The sequence below is a fragment of the Oncorhynchus clarkii genome, chromosome 27, assembly GCF_045791955.1.
Source record: "Oncorhynchus clarkii lewisi isolate Uvic-CL-2024 chromosome 27, UVic_Ocla_1.0, whole genome shotgun sequence".
Lineage (NCBI taxonomy): Eukaryota > Metazoa > Chordata > Actinopteri > Salmoniformes > Salmonidae > Oncorhynchus > Oncorhynchus clarkii.
Window position 1 is genome coordinate 8,359,444 of NC_092173.1, and position 17,458 is coordinate 8,376,901.

The 17,458-nt window shown below is 42.9% G+C and overlaps 1 protein-coding gene across 2 annotated transcripts; it reads right to left on the reverse strand.

The window, feature by feature from the left end:
- Positions 1-6,157: 6,157 nt before the first annotated feature.
- Positions 6,158-16,421, reverse strand: LOC139385515 (echinoderm microtubule-associated protein-like 1). Of its 2 annotated transcripts, XM_071130637.1 has the most exons (20): positions 16,278-16,392; positions 13,601-13,623; positions 12,724-12,853; positions 11,861-12,010; positions 10,912-10,981; positions 10,737-10,751; positions 10,465-10,575; positions 10,182-10,277; positions 9,821-9,955; positions 9,634-9,733; positions 9,296-9,450; positions 8,917-9,042; positions 8,602-8,733; positions 8,304-8,371; positions 8,039-8,127; positions 7,754-7,851; positions 7,572-7,659; positions 7,389-7,484; positions 6,839-6,969; positions 6,158-6,664 (listed from the first exon to the last, which is right to left on the reverse strand). In XM_071130637.1, exons 1-20 carry the CDS (start codon positions 16,292-16,294, stop codon positions 6,539-6,541), a joined length of 1,956 nt encoding a protein of 651 aa, XP_070986738.1. In that variant the 5' UTR covers positions 16,295-16,392; the 3' UTR covers positions 6,158-6,538. The 2 variants fall into 2 exon arrangements, with proteins under 2 accessions (XP_070986738.1, XP_070986739.1); XM_071130638.1 differs by lacking the exon at positions 10,737-10,751 and having other exon boundaries at positions 16,278-16,421.
- Positions 16,422-17,458: the final 1,037 nt, after the last annotated feature.

Consider the following 17,458-nt stretch of genomic DNA (forward strand, 5'->3'; position numbering starts at 1 on the left):
GTGCGTATATGAGAGAGCGTGGGTTCGAGTGTGTGTGTGTGTGTGTGTGTGTGTGTGAGAGAGAGAGAGAGAGAGAGAGAGATAGATTGTGTGTGTGTGCGAGAGAGAGATTCAATTGCTGCCATGAAACGTGTTAAAATCATGGCCCCTCTGTCTGTACATCCCACTTAAAGGCCCCCATCCTAGCAGTGGAGGTGAGAAATTACACTGTGTGATGTTTTTAGAGAGCTGGAAATACCTTTTAGCTTTTATTTCTAACACTATAAAGTGTTTGGGTTGATTTTAAGACTCGATATGGCAAAATATATTGCCATCGATTGTTTCAGTTCTTAAGTTCCCTGAACAAAATCCTCAAATAAACAGAGAAAAAAACAACTAAACATGGACACATCAGCTGTTACCATCACAGCCAAGATAGGGTTTCAGGGTGGAACCCAGGGCATAGATTTAAATGAAAACAGTACTTCACATTCTTGACATATTCATAATATTTGAATATTTACAGGTTCAATTCAACGGGGGGGGTACTTAAAATAAGCTGTTATCCCAAGACTTATGTAATGAGGTGGCGGGGAGAGAGAGAGAGATAGTGATTAAATTGCTGCCATGAACAAGACATCAATTATTGTAAAGTAATGGTCAACATCAAAAGAGGGATCCAATGTGAAACGAAACATGTTGAAATCACGGCCCCTCTTTCCGTACATCACACTAAAAGGCTTCTATCCTAGCAACAACAGTCATTAGAGTCCATTAAAAGAGCCATCTTCCTCATTTTACGGTGCATAGCTCCATTTCAGAGAAATTCATCATGTGCCACACCAGATGAACTCAAGAGATAAAGAGAGAGAGAGAGAGAGAGAGAGAGAGAGAGAGAGAGAGAGAGAGAGAGAGAGAGAGAGCGGGAGAGAGAGAGAGAGAGAGAGAGAGAGAGAGAGAGCGGGAGGTGTGTACCCCACGCTGCCCTGCCGACCCACTACTGTGGCAACTGGAATGTGTCAAATGCACAGCACAAACAGCTCTGATACAACCAAACCTCCAAAGAGACACAGAGATAGATAGCCAGGGCCCAGAGAATTAGAATCTACAAGACAGACAACGGCAAGGGGTTTGTTAAATGCAGTTCTGGTGTCATAGTAACCTACCCACAATAGCCTATGAAGAAATGCATTGTAGCCTATGCAGATTTCCACGTCAGATCAGATGCTTGTTTGCTTGATGCAAGTTTTTCCACCATAGAAAAATAAATGTTATGTTCCATATTCTATATGAGCTCCTCCCATCAACATTCCACTTCAAAAGCACACCTGTGCACTTATGGATCCCTGTAGTGTCAGTGATTTTTTTGTTTTAGACATACATTCCTAGCTGTGTCTTTTTGTTTTCAGGCCTGGGGTTTGACTCAGGCCAAAACCAGGCTCTTTTTGGGCATGTTAAAAGAGTACAGTTTTCCAGTAACACACTCAAATTGTAAACAACATGTTGGACAGCACACTGCTGCATTACCATGCTTTGATTCAGATCAGCCAGATGCCTTCAAGCATCTGTAATCATAAACAACAAAAAACACATGTTGAAATGATGCTGTAGTATCTTGTACAGAGATACAACAGCCTATACTGACCATGACTTCATAGCATAATCTGACTGTCATGATTGATGAATAAAACGTTAGCGTCATTTAAAAAAGTAGCGCCAAGGCAGCGGCTACTCTTCTTGGGGTCCAGCAAAATTAAAGCAGTTTATACAATTTTAAAATGTTACAGTACTTCGCAACAGATTTCACAACACAATTGTGTTCCCTCCGGCCACTACTCTACTACCACATATCCACAACACAAAATCCATGAGTACGTGTGTGTATGTTATCGTGTGTGTGTATGCATGTGTCTGTGCCTGTGTTTGTGTCTCTTCGTGTTTTAGGGGGTATGATCTTTGACCCTTGTAATCTTCTCACTCATCATTATTCGTGATTCATTCCGGATTATTCCTAATCATAGTAGCATCCACATTCATGTAGAAGGGTTTAGTAACAAATTATATTCTTATTTACAATGAAAATGACTTCAAAATAACACACTATATTATTTAGCATGTATTTCTATTGAGCACAAAATCATTTGAAATACAACCAAAATGAACTGCAAATGCATCCAACAAGTTTGAGTCACAATCTTGATGTAGTCATTGCGTGGGGATATGGGACGAAATACTAAACTTTTGACTACTTTATTTTATAAGAATCTTTAGGGGTGTCAATCATTTTGACCCCTACCTTTTTGAGAAAAACAATATATCACTTGTTAAAACCTCTTAAGGATCTGACCCCCCCCCCCCCCCTTGTTTTTCAATTGTCGCCTAAAATGACATACCCAAATCTAACTGCCTATAGCGCAGGACCTGAAGCACGGATATGCATATTCTTGATACCATTTGAAAGGAAACACTTTGAATTTTGTGGAAATGTGAAATTAATGTAGGAGAATATAACACATTAGATCTGGTAAACGATAAAATAAATAACTTTTTTTTTTTTTTTACCATCATCTTTGAAATGCAAAAGAAAGGTCATAATGAATTATTCAGGCACAATTTAGACTTTGACCACTCGATGGTAGCAGTGTATATGCAAAGTTTTAGACTGATCCAATGATCTATTGCATAGCTATTCAAAATGTTGTATCAAGACTGCCCAAATGTGCCTAATTGGTTTATTCATACATTTTCAAGTTCATGATTGTGCACTCTCCTCAAACAATAGCATGGTATTATTTCACTGTAATAGCTACTGTAAATTGGACAGTGCAGTTAGATTAACAATAATTTAGAGGTTAAAGGTTAAACAAAATCTCTTTCTCTGCGCAATTGTATTAGTATAGAATTATATAATCCCAAATATTTTTGAGGGTATCACTCAGTATTTGAATGATTTCTTTTAAACAGTCATTTTTGCCCATCTTTATCAAGGCTGTCAGTAATTTCGGACCCCACTGTAGACTTTCCATATCAGTGGTCACTAGGGTGTGTTGTAGAACCTACATCCCTGCATCTGTCCACATGAGTTTATGCTGTGATTGTGTGAGATCCAATTAGTCTTTCATCCAGTCTGATGGGATGTCAGGGCTATAAGTGAGTGAGCACCTACAGTAAGTGAGTGCGTATCTACAATTCACATGCAAGCCACAAATGGAAAAGGAATCAAAGTGTATCTCTTCTGCATATCCAGCTGGAGATTGATTCATGCTGGCCAACATAAATACTACACACAAGACCAGAGAGAAAGACATGCAGTATCAGCCTTCCCAGTCTTGTGTATTGGAAAGTGATCAATTAAATGGTCCTTGTTGAGAGGAGAAAGGGGGATGGCTTCTCTCCATGTGGTGGGCTAAGGGAACAGTGTGATCAGAAGTATGGTAAACAGACTCAGCACAGGCTAGACGTGTGTCAAAGAATCATATAACGTCTAGCGTCATTTTATGTTCTGTGGGAGACCGGAGTCAAACTCTTCCACCCGCTGCGGTTTTACTTGGAATCTGTTTTGGACCATCTGCTTATTTTCTGTCCTGAATCACCATCTCTAAGGGGTAAACATCAAAACAGTTATTCCCAATATAAAATGTACTTTGTTTTAAGAGGATTCATTTCATTCTAATTCTATTTATACAGGGATATAAATCATTTATATAGAGATATAGATCAGAAATATTCTGGTCTTGAATGTTTCAAGAGACAACCTGATCAATGACTCCTCCAAATTGGCTACTGACTTGAATTACTACTGGACATCCTACAGGCTCCACACTTTATAGATATTGGACTGGAGACATAACCCCCTTGTGGCCATTCTTAGGTCTACCAATGTTAATCCATCAATTCTTCATCACCAGGCACCTTGCAGTGTAATTGTGAATACACTTTTTCAAAAGAATTTAAAAGAAACATGGACAAGCCAACTGCAGTGAATTGAGACAAAAAGGCGTAGCATTACATTTGCATTCTTATATTTGTATTCCTCTGTTAGTTTTTACGATTTGGATTCATGCCTAAACCTGGAATATTTTGTGTTTATCAGAGACTGTTTAGAGCTTAATATGGACAAATATTTGTTGCTAATGAATCTTTCTGAGCCCATGGTCCTGACAGTAGAGAAAAGCAACTCAGATTTATTTACACTGCAAAAAGTTAAATGTAAGCAATCTTATATAGAGTAATACATCACTTGTTTTTTTTTTTTGCGCGTTTGTTTTTTCTTTTCTTGCCAAGCTAAATGATCTAAACGTCATTGGTAGATCATTTGGCTTCTTTTAACCTTAAAAAGGCTTAATACAAGTCATTTAAATCTTATTTCAATGTATTTTACCTTCATTGTCTCGATTGACTTGATTCTGACAAGCAGCAATCACTTCAAAACATTTAGACCTACTTTATGGTAACCAAATGACTCATAATTGCTCAATCATCCTTTACACCACAAAGAATTACATTTTTGTCATCCATCTTAGAGGGAATTTCAAGGGGAAGAGGTGGGGTAAAAGATCTAGACCTCCTATTACTAAAGTGGTTCTACTTTGAGCCTGGGCTTTAATCTTTGAGTGAAAACACAAAAAAAGCCACTCAACAAGTGGCTGCTTGGCACAGCTGCTGGGAGTCTCATCTGCCTAATTCCACTCTAAGAATGTTTGTAATTTTGTATAACTTTTGATATCCCCCCAGTAAGTCGATATTATTACCCCCACCCCCCAACCTCTGACTGTGAGCACCAGGGAGGGAGCAGCTTGAGGCGGCCTGGAAAGAGGCAGATTAGTGTTCCCACACACCAGGGCTTCAACACAGCAGCATCAACCCAGCTGTTGCCCAGCAACCAATTACCCAAGATATGCACTTCCTCTTTGAAGATTAAAATCCACTAACCTCCCTGCTTGAGCTTGGGTTTGTAGAGACCCGTTTTACATAATACAGTACGGCAGCGTTTGCTATATGTAGACAGTCAACCTACTTGCACCACCATTTGTGTTTGTTTTCAGTAACACACAATGTTTGTTAAATGATGAGGTATTCTGAATAGCTGACAGATTAATTTTAAGCGGGACAGCAATTACTTTGATGCGTAAGTAGGAGTGCAGAGGTTTTTGGTGCAAAACACCAAAGAGTACCTGAACGTGTATTCACCAACTATGACTAAGTTTTTTGAAGTACTGCGTAAAATAGGATTGCAAATGGACAACTATCAAGGACATTGTCTGTTTACCTAGGATTTACAGGAAAAAACACGACTTCAGCCACATGATTGAACCCCAGAGGGCAAAACAATAGGACGTTAATGCTGTTTTAGGTTTACTATGACCTTCTTCCTTGCTAATCAGGCACGTGTTGACAGGTCACCTCCACAGCAGCCTCATGACCAATAACAGGTTAGGCCTTGAGCCTTCAAATAGGTTAAAATGGGTGTTATGGTCGTCAGCATGTCTACAGAGAACAGGAAGTGATTCGAGTATACTGTAGTGGATGATTTTTATTTATTTTTTACCCGTTTTCGTGGTATCCAATTGTTGTAGTAGCTACTATCTTGTCTCATTGCTACAACTCCCGTACGGGCTCGGGAGAGACGAAGGCTGAATGTCATGCGTCCTCTGATACACAACCCAACCAGCCGTACTGCTTCTTAACACAGCGCGCATCCAACCCGGAAGCCAGCCGCACCAATGTGTCGGAGGCTACATTGTGCACCTGGCAACCTTGGCTAGCGCGCACTGCGCCCGCCCGCCACAGGAGTCGCTGGTGCGCGATGAGACAAGAGATCCCTACCGACCAATCCCTCCCTAACCCGGACGACGCTAGGCCAATTGTGCGTCGCCCCACGGACCTGGTCGCGGCCGGTTACGACAGAGCCTGGGCGCGAACCCAGGGACTCTGAAGGCACAGCTGGCACTGCAGTACAGCGCCCTTAACCACTGCGCCACCGGGAGGCCTGTAGTGGATGATCCACTACATACCGGTAGCTTCAAAGCAAGTCAGAAAACTCAAAATGTTTGCAATTCTACATTACATTCAACATGATTATTTTAGCGCTACCTTTTAAAGTCGGAGTACACCGTTTGAGTCACTGCCTCTGATAGATAGCTCTTTAAATACAGTATCAGAGAATATTCAAACATGATCAGGTTAGAAACTTTATTAAACAAATGAAGGCAAAGCACAGCTTAAACTCAGTCCTAAATATGTTTCAAGTGCTACTGTAGGTGCCACACCACATTACAGTTAATATTAGAATACCACAGCCACTCAGATATACTTCTATAGACCTTTGCAACATAAATAGCAGCTACAACTGTGTTTAAATAGTCTTAAATAGGCTTAAATAGGCTCGACATGCTTATTCTCTGAAGTCAGTGCCCCACCTTGTGGCACCTCAGGACAGTACCATCAGACAAACAGGAGTGCAGAGAGGAGAGGGTTAAAGTGGGTGTTTTTATAGGCACAGAAGTGCTGCCCTCTAGTGGGCAGGAGGCGACGGTGGAGACTGATGCAGCAGGGTTGTCTAGGCGACCACCCACTGGAGGATGCTGGTATCCTTCCCGCCGGTGGAGATCAGGTGACTGTCGTCATGGAGAAAGGCAACGTTGGTCACATGGCTGCTGTGGCCACTGTAGGTATGGCTCGGGGCCTGCATGGCGTGACAAGGAAGGGAGACAAACAAAGAGAAGGTTAATAATTCATCCACTTCTGTAAAAAATGTCCCCTGAATGATTAACTTTGTTTAGATGCAAACAAGTTCATTTAAGTGGATGAGAAAACACTAATATAAAAGCATATAAGATGTAAATGACAACAAGCGTACCCTTGGCTGGGAGCAGGGGTTGGAGAACAAGTGCACTTTGCCAAAGTCATCAGCAGAGGCCAGCAGGGAGGAGTCATGTGACCTGCACACTGCGTTGATGTCTGTGCCGTCAGCACCGTCGGGCCAAACACCTAAATTGAACCAGCGATGTAGTGGTAAAGAAACAATAGCTGGGTAAACTGATTGCCAGTCGTGGTGAAGAAGAAAAAAGTCACGCTTAAGTGTTTATACTTTCAAAGCATTCTTCCGCAAAAGGTGGGTAGACGGTAAACGCAAGTAAACACTCTACTACTCCACCAGATAGAACCAAACCAGAGGCAGGAAACAATATAGACTCCCACTTGATACAACTGCAAAGACTAACAGCTCCATTTTAAAATGATTGACTGCTGTCACAATCACCAATTGCTAGAGTGACCTGAACCGACTGTTTAAAGAACTCCGTTACAGTTGGCGCATAGAAGTTTCATTTCTTGGATTTATAAAGCTACAGTCTGGTTTTGCCATCATTGCCCCATATCACAAGTGAAAACAGGAAGTGGTGACTCACCAAAGACGCTGAAGCCTAGTACACAAGTGGAGGTTGCCCACTCCACATTACGAACTAGGTCCATGCTGGTCACATGTTTGCCGCTGGAAGCTTCCCCTTTACCACAAACAGAAGATAAGCTAGAATGTACCACAACACTACAGTTACAGACAAGAGTTACCCGTTTGGACAAAACAGACTCACAGAATAGGATCTCGTAGTCTCCTGAGTTGGTTACAATGTATTGGCTGTCGACGGACCAATCCAGGTGGGTGACAAAACTGGAGTGTCCCTAGGAGGAAAATAAATAAACAAAAATGTTAGTGTAATAGTTTTTAAAAACAGGGATTTAATTTCCCATCCATGGGATTGTCTTTATTACTTACAGTGCATTTCCCCACGCGGCTGTACTTCTTGCCATTCTCCGTCACGGCATAGATGTAAACAAAGTTGTCATGGGAACCCACGGCTAGGAAGTTGCCGTCTGAGAGCAGGAGAGTTAGGTTATTTGTGATTGTAGGAGGTGGTGGATAAGTACACTGTACAATCCTGTACCGTTCAGTTCAGACAGATGGGCAGCCATTTTCTGAGATTTCCCTTATTGGCGCCATTAAACAACGTGTATATTTAAAGCGAGATTTGTAATATCGGAAAGGACTCTTGCACGGTACCTGGGGAGTACTTGACATTAGAGATGATCTCGTTGCCATCAGTGTGCATGTACACCAGGTCTTGTGTGTCCGTGTCCAGCACTAACCACCTACAGACAGGATGAGGAAAGTATAGGGAGAGGTTATTGGATGGAGTCATTACACTGACACCATGTAATCAAATTACATAGCAAATCCTTCATCCTGTCCAATTTAATTGTGCCGTTAGCGTTTCACTGTCCAATAAGAGATGATCGTCAAGCCAGTGCGTGAGGATCTGAAGTACCTTCCTGTCATGGTCCCCACTGCCAGCACAGCTCCACTGGGATGGAACCCTGCAGAGCGCCCTGGGTCCTGGAGGAACGGAGGGAGACATGGAGGATCAACAGGGCTGCATGGTGCCCATCGCATACAAGACAACTACTATGGACTGATGAAAATTCACTAAGCTAGATGTTCCAAGTGCCTTTGTCATTACAGCAAGGTAACCAAGTGCGGATCTGGACCAAGTACAACTCTCTTCTTGAAGCTGGTGTATATTCAAAAGGAGAGTAGCTACAGAGAAGAGCTGGAAGATTGAGCACCTCGGTGGTCTTGCTCCAGAGAGGCTGATGGGAGTTGGTGTCCCATAGGTGGACCTGCTTGTCCTGGCCACAAGTCACAAACTGCTCCATGGAAGGATGGATGTCCAGGCCCCACAGCTCATCTGTGTGACCCTGAGAGATTAAGAGGAGGCGAGAGAGGTGAGATGATGAGAAAGTACAGAAAAAGCAAAATGGAGACACACGAGGACGAACGGTAAAAGAGGAAGGGAGAGCAGAGAAATATGGGGGTTATAAAACAGGTAAAAACCATACTTCCTACTGATATGTTCCATTGGCAATTTACAGGTGGTGTACCTGTACTATAGGGTTGAGTGTTTCAGGGAAAGAGCCTGTAAGGACGGTGTTCTTGGTGGTCCCCACTAACAGCTCCCCCTGCTTCCCCTCAGTCACGGCTCTCACTGGCCCAAACGCCTCAGGCACCTGAGAGGACACACGACAGCAACAAGCATAAAACTATACATCTCATCGGTCATTCTCAGGTAGAATTACGGCTGCCCAAAGGACACCTATACAGTTAAACGCTTGGTCTTGCTAACCGTTATGTGCTAAAGGGGAAAGTCAAGGGAAGCTATGAGCTCAGCAGTCTCGATTTTGAGTCATAAAGAGTACAGCGTGTCCTTATCTGCATAAGGTTTACTCATCCTTCGGAGTCATCCACACCCTCTTCTCTCACCTCCATCTCACTCTGCTTGTTATAGTCATGGTCCCAGAGCACCATCCTGCGGTCCTTCCCTCCACCGGACACCAGTGTACCATCCTTCAGCACACACAGGGAGAAGATCCCGCCCTCGTGGGCCTTCGCCACCACCTGGCTGATCCGGTTCCCACCTGTCAATCACAAACCACTGTCAAATAATATGCTTCAAGGAGGGATGTGAGGTGGACTTCTGCGATGTGTGCTTTTTTTTCTTAATAAATTGCTTTCATATAAGAAATGGATGTGTGAACTGAACGACTGGTTGCAGAGCACTGAGTTACAGTGGCTGAGAAGGCTACGGTCTTTAAACAGACCTTTGGCCCAGACGTAGATGTTTCCACTGGAGTCTCCTGTGATGGCGTCTCCGTTCTCAGCAAAGGCCACACACAGCACGTACTTGGGCTTCTCGTTTTTCTGGGAGAAAAGGTTTAACACTTCCGTTATAATTTTAAAAAGTTAACAGGAGGCAGAAGTTAAGTTGTCTTTCGCTCATCCACAGACCTCAAACAGCCCCTGGCGCTTGGTGAGAGTGTTTCCGTCCATGGTCCAGAAGTTCAAGTGGGACTTCCCACAGGTGACGATCAGGTTGGCGTCCATGGGGTGGAAGGCTGCGGCCAGCACTGAGTCATTAGAGCACTGGAGGGGATGACAGCAGGAATTAGACCCCTGAACTGGCAGACGATGGTGACTGATTGCGCCACAGACTACAACACTTATTCATACCTAGGCCTACACTGCTAACGCCTTCACTTTTCTTTATTTATGATCAGTGATCAATCATGACTCGTCTTTATATGCCATGCAATACCAAGGAAAGCAGCTCTCCTCATGCATACTGTAGTTTAGTCTGAGGCCTCGTCACCTTCACATCCGCCAGCTGTTTCTCCTTCTGCCAGTTCCACACAGACAGGATGTGGTCATTGGCATCGTCGACGGCACAGAGATGAGCACCACCATTCTGTTGAAGGACAGGTGTTAGTCAGAGGCATACGTGTCATGTAAATAAATGGCTCTATTCGTTTCAGACAATTTATAGATATTTAACATATACATGCCGGCTATTGTCATGGAACATGTTTTCAAAGTACTAATGAATGACTGACTTTCTCAAAGTTCGGTCTGTAAGCAGGTTGGGGAGGGCTTACCGACTTGGAGAAGGCCACACAGGTGACTGCCCGGTCAAACACGCCCATCCCAATGACATGCAGGGTATTGAGACTGACCGAATCCCACACACGCACATGAGGAGGCAACATCTGAGAGAGAGAGAGAGAGAGAGAGAGAGCGTGGGTTTGAGAAAGAAATTGGATACAGTGCAGTCATGCGCTATAATTAAATATAAATATTATACAATATAAGATGGCCATAAGAGGATATAACAGGTAATTTCTTCAGAAATTGTTGATTTTAAATGTACCTTGCCCTCTAACAGCTGATAATGAAATGAATGAAAGAGAGAGAAAGAGTGGATCTGAGAGAGAGAAATTGGAACCACTGCAGTCATACATACATACTACTGTGAACCACAATACGATTCCCATAAGAGGTCATTCCTCCAGAATTGAAGAAGATTGTTGATTTTAAAAATGTACCTTGCCATCTTTGGAGGTTCCGGCGACTTGTCCAGTGGCTATGGTGACCATGTCTGGATGGATGCCTAAGCTGTCGGGAAGACAGAACAGTCACAGTGATGTGGCGAGTCATAAGGCCAAGCTAACCTTTCCCACTGTCCTCTGGGGAATTCTTGTTTGTTTCCCCCCCCCCCCCGTCTCTGTATACAACGGGCTAAAATGCCGTCAAAGTCAACTCATTTATTCAGCCCTTTAATGACTCATGAAATAAACAAACTGTCAATGATACTTCAAAAAGCAAATAACAGGCCCTACAACAAATACTCTGGTATGAAAAGCCCTTGAAGCATTAGTGTTGTGATGATAAGTAATACTTTCATGAACACATTTGCACATTTTGAAGATAATAATGTAGAATTTATAGCCACACTTAAAACAGTCCACAATACAAATTAAAGAGTATTCTGGTCAGGTATGTCAGAGTTAGCTATAGCCCAACATGTATGAAAATGATACTGTGCAAGTAGGACATTAACATATACCAGCCCAACCTTTGTTTGCACAGGAGACACCGAGCCTCGAACAAGACCTCGTTTAAATAACGTTTATTCTGAATTAATGTGTCATTTAAGGAAGTTCTCTTGGCACAGTAAGCCTTTGGAAAATGCAAAGCTATCTTGCCCCGATTTAAATCAAGTGATAGCTGATGATTATCAGACAAAACTGTGAATGCCATCTAGTGTGCAATCACATTTAGCTAAATCAATTCCAGATGACACATCTTGCCCTTTGCAAAGCTTATGACGTGCATTGCTGCACTAAATGCAGTGGGGTGTCACCATCTGGAGTCAAAGCTAAGGCTAAGAAGAAGAAGAAAAAATTTCAGAAGAAAAGTTGTATGCCTACACCAGTCATCTAAAAAGGTTATGGTAGTGGGAGCTGCTGAACCAAGCACACCAACTAGCCTTACCATTTGACATCGTCGTTGTGGCCCAGGTAATGTCTCTGCTGCTGTTCCTCCACATTGTAGAGCACCACCACGGAGGCATTGAAGTAGACTATCTCCCCTGTGGGGAGCAGGTAGAGGTTGGAACGGCAGTCTCTGCCCCTGTACCCATACCTGGACAACCGAGGGTTAAGGACCACAACAGTAATCCTGTCTGAACAATTATACTGTTGAACAGTAGGAGGCTGATGCCATCTCAGAACTTATGGGAGGTAAGTACAACACAAATCAAAGAAGTTACTCTCCAGAGGCCACACACACGAGTAATCAACTATAAAAAAAATAGTAATGTGTACTATATTCATTTGTGATGACAGTACTGCAACACTGAAATGTTCTTTCACAAATGCACATTATAAAACAGAGTGGTTCAAGCCCTGAACACTGATTGGCTGAAAGCTGTGGTATATCAGACCGTACACCACAGGTATGACAAAACATGTATTTTTACTGTTAGATTACAATGGTAACCAGTTTATAATAGCAATAATGCACCTCGGGGGTTTATGGCCAAACTCTGCGTTGCGTGGTGCCTAAGAACAGTCCTTAGCCGTGGTATATTGGTCATATACACATACACCCCCCATGTCTTATTGCTTAAATATACTTTTATAGCCATTGTCCCCCACAAGCTTTCCCTGCCTCATCTGGGGTGTAATCCTTACTCCAACCCTATGAAACTGGGGGAAAAATGCAACAAAAACAAGCTTATATTGGAATAGTTCAGGTAGGTTCCACCCTGTTTGTTTTCCGTTTGGTTCGTAGTGAATACACCTGTATGTATGCCTTGCAGCACTATTCTCTGTTTGTCAGTGACAGAAGGATACACCCACTGCAGTTTGAGCTTGTGCTCAGGCAGCGTCCCCTTGTGGTCCAGTCTGTAGCTGTCCCTCTTCTGGTCAGGCATGTGCATGGTGACTGGCCGACCCCTCAAGAACATCCTCACATAGCCATCCTCTGATACAGGAGAGGGGGAGAGAATTTTTTATTTTTTTTTAAATGGTGAAACACTTCCTATCTATACCGCTCCTTGCTAGCATGAACGGTAGATAGTGAAATGTAAGTCTTTTGAACATAAGCATTTGTGCGTTGAATCACTGAAGCATGATGGCAAAAGATATAATGTATGTTATTTCAAACGGTTCTGAAGCTTTGCACAAAAACATGACATTGAGGCACCACAATAATTCGGGGGTACCCCATAATACGGTCTCTCTTGGATGACATAACGTTATATTAAAAACAAATTGCGGTTATGGTTTATATAGTGCGCGGCTGCTGTCATAACGGGAGTCAATTGAGCTCATTAACGGAGCAGTGTGCTGTCCTCTCTGGCTCTTAGCATGCAGCTCTGCGGTCCCTAATCATCTACCCAAGCACTCAGAGAGGACATGGGAAAATGAGGGTAATTGGCTTGTTAAAAATGAATATAGCCCCAACAATAACAGACAGGCTATTGGTTGTTGTTTATTGGACATGTTTCATGGATTCCCATGTAGTACACTGGTCAATGCTTTTTTTTTTTTACGGGGAGGGGGGGGGGGGGTAGTATTTCTAAATGCTCAGTGCCTGGAAATTATGTTTTTGTTTGCATATAATGAATTATATTGTACACTGTATTCTTCAGTCAAACTGTGGGGTATAAAAGGGCGCCGGGTATGGTAAAGGAATCACACGCAGGCCTGTTGCTGTGCTAAGACGTACCTGCATTGACGGAGCATTCTTTGCTGAAATGAGAAAAAAAAGAAAGAAGAGAAGAGTGATTTTCTGAGATGCCGTTTTTAACTCATGGTATTGCTGCAATGGACTAAATTATTCAGTGACCTCATCCTTCATGCCTCCAACTTTTCTGTCTACAGTAGAACCCATCTACCTGCGCCACAATGCCCGGTGAGCATTATCCAAATAGTCTGCAATATTAAAAGTAGTAGTTCATACTGTAGAGCATATAGAAAACAAACATTAAATACAGTATTCAAACAATGCGGACGGGAAAATACTGTATTCATGATATAGAAAATACAACTGGTGCTGTGCCATGACATGGAAAATAAGGCCAGTTACGAGAGTGATAGAGAATGAAATAAAGAGCAAGAGAGAGTGACTGAGACAGCACAGACAGTCAGTATCCTGTCGGGGGGCCTCTCCAGCACTCCCCTACATCAGCTGAAAAGCAATGAGTTTCTGTCAAAGCCACTGAAAGGTTGCCTAGCTAGGACAGTTTGAGATTACCATGGCAACATAGTCACAGGAGTGATGGTGCGTAAGATAAGAGAAAAGTCTAGGAGGAACATGAATTGCCAATCTGTGCATTTTAACCAATCCGAGAGTATAGAGCAGTAGGTTATTCGGAGGAAGACTGGATACAATTACAATACTGCTGCAGATTATTTTCTTTCACAGCTTGTTTCAATAAATCATGCTATTCAAACGGACACCGTATTAGTAGTACATTTGGGCAAATACCAGTTTGGCTAATCGCAGGGCAGACTGAAAACATGAGGGATAAAGTGCAAGTAAACAGAGAGGCTTTCATGTTTCTGTCTTTGGCTGAGCATTCATTCACTACAGTGTATTATATCTGGAGCCTGGGTATTTGTGGGCCAACCACAGAGACAGTCAGGGAAGGGCTCTCTTTAAAGTACCCACATAAAGGCCTGTTTGTCTCCCTGCATGCGGATTTTCAAAAAGAGGAGAGGCCCTGTTGTGTCCAATGGGAGTCGCTGAAAGATCCAAAACCACTAATTAAAGCAAGGCTTGATGGCAACTGGCAAACAGGAAGGCCAGAGAGATAAATAATGGGGTGGCTTGAAAAGCCTCTGACAGTGCAGTTTATTTCTTTAAGAATCATCAAAACAAGAAATACTCTGTACCATTTGGTAGAACGTTACCGCTGAAATCTATGAAGTAAATACTATAGTACCCATTATAACCTACCATCATAAGGCCTACCTAGTAAATTCCAGGTGCTACCCGAATGCAGAGAACAAAAACATGCAAATAGATCCATAGTCGACTTCAGTACAGATTGCTGCTTCATCTCATTTAAAAAGAGCAAGAGATAGAAAAGTGGTCCAACAGGCCATCATTCACTCTTCCTCAATCAGAATTTGCATGCACTCAGACCCCCAAATCAAATTTGCCATTCAAATACATGCAATCTGTTCCTCGTCCTCAGGCTCAGCTATCCCATCAAGCCAGTCTGCAATCAGGGTGCGTCAGTCGAGATGTTTAATGCATGTGGATGAGCAAGAGTGCCAATCAAGTCATTCTGCAGAGCAAGAGGAATTCGTAATCCAGATAAACAAACTACCCATCCACCCACAATCCCAATGAAACATTGCAACAGCAAGGGGGGGAAATCAACCACAGATAGAAAAATGGCCATTCTTTTTGGTTTGTTGACTTACACATCCGTAATGCAAACTCATAAAGGATCTGCCTAAAACTGGGATGGGACATAGCTCCCTTTAGCCTATTCATAGACGCTAACCCTAGTGTATATTCACAACGGTATCTTCCGTTCAGGGAGGGTTTCAAGAGCCTCGACGCTCGGTCTGAACATTAGCATGCATCGCTTGCGGTACAGTTTTGGAAGCATAAGGACCTTATCTTTCATATCAGTGAGATTATTATTATTTTAAACAAAAGGTTAAATTAACTACACACCTTTGTGGCTAGGGTTCCCACACGGCGCTTGTTTCCGGAAGACAGAGGCGACTACCTGCGCTAATTAGCTATCTAGCACGCATCCGAACACCTGTGAGTAACGGAAGGAGGACGCCAGAATAGTGTTTGAACTGAAAAATACAGTGGGTTGCAACTGTTACAAATGGTTAAAACAGCGTACAGTAAGTGTATATTTTTGTATTTGTGAAATTAATTTGATGTGAGAGTAGAGTTTCTGAAACTGTATCGCAAGCGAGAATTAACGTTTCTAAACGTTAAAACAGTGCGTCGGAATTGCCGTGCACATGGTCCCAGCTGATGGCCAATACTTACAGCTGAGAACCCTAGGGAGAAGACAGAATGCTCCCTTGGGTTCCCAGGAGCAAAGCTCCCCCATGCAAACACTTATGTTCTTAAAGAGACGATACAATAGACAGGTCTTTGTACAGTACGAAAGAAACGTTACTTTCATTTCTTTTGATTTCGTAGTCATGTGTTATGGCTTTAGTTTGTTGTAAATCACAAATGGGTCTTTGCATCATTCTGGCCTTGTTTCTTTGCTGCCCCTCCCCAAACCCCATTGAAAGATAACTCATCAAAAGGTCCTACATAAGATAAAAACAGTTACTGCTTCCTGTTGGATTAAACTACCCATCGACCCCAAAATGGCTTGTCAAACAATCACCTGCACAATGTTTACGTATTAATTTACCTGGGTGATCTCTTCATGGTAACTTTTCCGTTAGGTAACAGCAACGCAGTTCACACAACAGAACCCTGTCGACAACTAACAGGCTTCCTTGTTGATTCAGTTAACTTTAGCTGTGTCCGGAGTCTGGGCACTTTTTCCACCAATGGGGAGGCACTTCCTGACTCTGCTGGACCTCCCTTCTGCTCAGTAACCACACCTCTGTTACCTAAGCCCCTTAAATTTGACACCCTCAGCAGAGTGAGCTCATTGAGGGAAGAGGGAGTGGATGGACTGACTGTATCCACCTGTCTTTCAAAGCTTAATAGCACCTCCATAAAACCAATCAGATCTTGTTATCTACTATTCAAACAATGAGCAGGTGTGGGGCGTTTCTGTTTGGTACAAGCAACCATGCATGCATTTGACTGTGAATACACTGTTCCATCTTCCTTTATTAAGCGACTGATTCTGTTAAACACAGTAGCCTACATAACACTGCACCGGACTAAAATTATGGAAGTACAAGTTAAACACATCAGTAGATCTGAATTTCTATATGTATGTAGACAGAGAGGTCAGATGACCTCCACCCGTCTCCTCTCCTCCCTAGACATTACGCATACAGGGGTCTAAATGATTCAAGCCAGTCAAACATCCAGCGTCCATTCACCTGCTCTCTCCGTAGAAATACAACACCACGGTGTTACACGGCAATGCATCAGTGGTGCATTTACACAACTGTTTTAAGGATCATTTGTCATCTGATCTGAACAGCGAGAGGGTTAAAAACAACGATCGGTCTACTGATCAGTGCCCTAAATTGGACGTCAACAAAAACCCCTGAGACCTTGGCACCTCTACTCTCAGAATACAATGTCAGCCCGAGGAATAGCTGAGAAGAACACAGACCCACACCATATGTCACCTGTCTGATCGAACAGGGAGATAGAAAGGGTATTTTATCTGGCAAGTGAGGCAGTTACGGCTGCTCAGGACGTGACGAGCTGTCTTGATATTTTCCTCAGAGATCAGAGATGAGCTCTATACCCATTCTCAGATGTTGGGTAGACTTCACAGATGTATACGGTATGCATGGATGCTCTACGCTCTATGCTCTCTCAGTTAGCCAGATGGAGCAGGAGTGTTTGCTGTGTCCGTGTCTGTGTTTAGGGGGTTAGCGGTGTCTGTGCTGTATCAGACAA